The 3,161-nt window shown below is 35.4% G+C and overlaps 1 protein-coding gene across 1 annotated transcript; it reads left to right on the forward strand.

Annotated features, from left to right (window-relative positions):
- Positions 1-415: 415 nt before the first annotated feature.
- LOC121763660 (heavy metal-associated isoprenylated plant protein 9-like) lies at positions 416-2,273 on the forward strand. Its single transcript, XM_042159722.1, has 5 exons — positions 416-716; positions 797-953; positions 1,025-1,197; positions 1,419-1,509; positions 1,741-2,273. The coding sequence occupies exons 1-5, from the start codon at positions 693-695 to the stop codon at positions 2,166-2,168; spliced, it is 873 nt and encodes a 290-aa protein (XP_042015656.1). The 5' UTR covers positions 416-692; the 3' UTR covers positions 2,169-2,273.
- Positions 2,274-3,161: the final 888 nt, after the last annotated feature.

Here is a 3,161-nt window from a genome sequence, read left to right on the forward strand (position 1 = left end):
AATGTACTATGATTTGAAATTTCGGCGAAAGTTTGTGATTTTAGGAATCATTATCCCTAAAAGACATATTTCGATATGATATGCATATTTTATATTTTAGATTACAACTCATACATCAACCTAACATACACACAAAAAAATCATACTACCAATTAAGTGTACATACATGCACAAAACATAGAATTTAGACCCTTTACTGTGTAGTTACCTAATTACTTACGGTATTTAACCTTTTATTAGGCATGTGATTATGAAGATTCAAGAGGGAACACACACCAAACTCCATTCAAACCTAGGCCAACCCTTTTTCCAATTTCCACCATTCAAAATCACACACACACACAATTATTTTTGCTATATATATTTATGTGTGCATATATTAGTTATACCTCACCAAATATACCAACTACTCCTATTTTCTTTAACTAATCAACTAAATAAATACTAATTTGTTTTCGAGGTTTCCTTCTCTAGTGTGTAACTCTGCATGTGCTATGCCATCACACAAACTACTTTAAAGCACTACAATCCACACCGTCCATTTCTTTACAAATCCATCATGTCTTTTTTTCAAGTTTCCCATATAAATTCTACTCATCGCTCTCTCAAAATTCTCCCTCCTTCTCTCTCCAACACAAAATTCTCCTACTCCTTTTCTTTATTATTTAAATAAACATTTATTGCTCATCACAATGGGGGAAGAAGCTAAAGTAGAGGTTCATAAAATCTTTTCTTTCATAAACTTGTTTTTTAATGTGCATGAATTTGAAACCCTGATTTTGGCTTACTTTAACAGGAGGAGAGGAAGCCTGAGGAGAAGAAGGAAGAGCCAAAAGCAGAAGAGAAAAAGGAAGAAGAAAAGCCAGAGCCGGCGATGCCATTTGTGTTGTTTGTGGATTTGCATTGTGTGGGATGTGCCAAGAAGATTGAGCGCTCTATACTCAAGATTAGAGGTCATCTATTTTCTAGAATTTTATGTGGGATTAATTAAGTGAAAATTTCTAAATTATGAATGAAATTGCAGGAGTGGAGGGAGTGGCAATGGACATGGCGAAGAATGAGGTGACGATAAAAGGGGTGATTGAGCCTCAAGCAGTGTGCAGCAGAATCATGAAGAAAACCAAGAGAAGAGCTAAAGTTTTATCACCATTGCCTCAAGCTGAAGGTGAACCCATGCCGGAAATTGTTGCTTCTCAGGTACCTACTTTTTAGAATTAAATATACCTTTTTCGGGTAAGGGGGCTTCGGCCCCCTTAGCCTCGTCCCACTCGAATACAAATTTAATGGTTTCGACATATTGTTGCTTACAGTGTGAAATCAATCACAATTGCAAAAATAGTCTTTTCTCTTCCTGCAATTATGAGTAGATTATGTTCCGAAAAATATAAATAAATAAATAAATATTTTTGCGATTGAAGGTTAGTGGATTGGCTACGATAGAACTCAATGTCAACATGCATTGCGAGGCTTGTGCCCAACAACTCAAGAAGAAGATACTCAAAATGAAAGGTACACTCTTTTTCCACTCAGTTTTAAGAAATGTAAATGAAAACAATTGAATGATGAAGTTAGTGCAATAAAATACTAGTAGTATGAATGAAATATGTATTTACCAAAATTAGTAAAAAAGTACACGTGACAAGTATTGGTTGACAGACTCAATAGAAAATTTGTAAAAGGTTCAAATTTTCATATATTTTTTGGGTTACAAAAGTGAACATTTTTTTAAAAAAAATGCAGGAGTTAGAACGGCGGAGACTGAGCTGAGCTCCGGCAAAGTGACGGTAACGGGCACCATGGACGCCGGCCGGCTCGTCGACTACGTGTACCGGAGGACTAAAAAGCAAGCCAAGGTGGTGCCGCAGCCGGATCCAGAGCCGGAGAAGCCGGCAGAGGAGGGTCCGAAGCCCGAGGAGAAGAAGGAAGAAAAGCCGGCCGAGGGGGAAGAAGCTAAGCCGGCGGAGGAGGAGAAGAAAGAGGAGGGCGACAAAAAGGATCCGGCGCCGGAAGAGGGCGGCGGTGAGGCAGAGGAGGAGGAGAGGGGCATGGAGGAGCAAGGGATGTACAAAATGATGTATCATTATCAGCCAATGTATGTGGTTGAAAGAATGCCGCCGGCGCCGCAGCTTTTCTCCGACGAAAATCCTAATGCGTGTTTTATTATGTGATGAAAAAGCCTTCTTTTTATTGGAATCTTTATTATGATTTCTGTATGAGTATCTTATTTGCGTTTTAGTTATAATAAGATATTACTGCAGAATTTTCTATCTTAATTAAATGCGTTAGTTTGTAATTAATCTCCCAAATATAAATTTATGCATATTTCTCAGCTTTTTTTAATCAAAGTTTCTCTTGAAATTAAAACATTATAAATCTAAAAAATTCCTATTTTATTGAAAGATTATTAATTACCAATGGATACTAGTGCAGTTAGCAGCGCGGAGCTGTGGTGACCTTCAGGTCACGGGTTCAAACACCACCACACCCTGAAAAACATTCGGCTTTGAAATGACTGATTAGTTGGATTCCGCTAAAGGCTTATTCAATATATATACCTGTGGTAAAAAAAGGATTATTAATTATCTACAGAGTTTAAGCTACAAATTTCCAGATTCTCAAATAAAGCTAATTCAAAAATCATAATTTAAAAAAAATAGAAAGTGTTAGGTGGCCACTACGGATCTAGTATGCATGCAGAGAATCTAGAAAGAAAAAAAAAAAGAAATGAAAGATGTATAAGTATAGTCAAAATTGTTTTTTTTCAAATATATAAAGAAGCACAATCTTTAATTGGGGGGTTCCAGTTAATTATGTCCAACTCAAAATTAACCTACATTTTCCCAACAACATCTTTGATTCTTTTAAGAGTACTGTAGCTATTGGACCAACTAGATCTCTGTTTAGTTTATAATTATATATATGACAACAACGGTAATAAGAAATATAAAAACATACTCCTGTAATGGAAAAATAGAATAAACTCAAAGAAGGGTTTTATGAATAAAATAAATGTTATACTACTATAGCTGTGACCAAATATTTATCTAATACACTAGTTATTAAACATGTACGTGTGTGTAGATACATGTTATATAAAGTTATAGATAAACCTAGTACAGTTTAAATCTTTCGAAAAAAATGATATGTTTGATTAATACATA

The sequence above is a fragment of the Salvia splendens genome, chromosome 14, assembly GCF_004379255.2.
Source record: "Salvia splendens isolate huo1 chromosome 14, SspV2, whole genome shotgun sequence".
NCBI classification, from domain to species: Eukaryota; Viridiplantae; Streptophyta; class Magnoliopsida; order Lamiales; family Lamiaceae; genus Salvia; species Salvia splendens.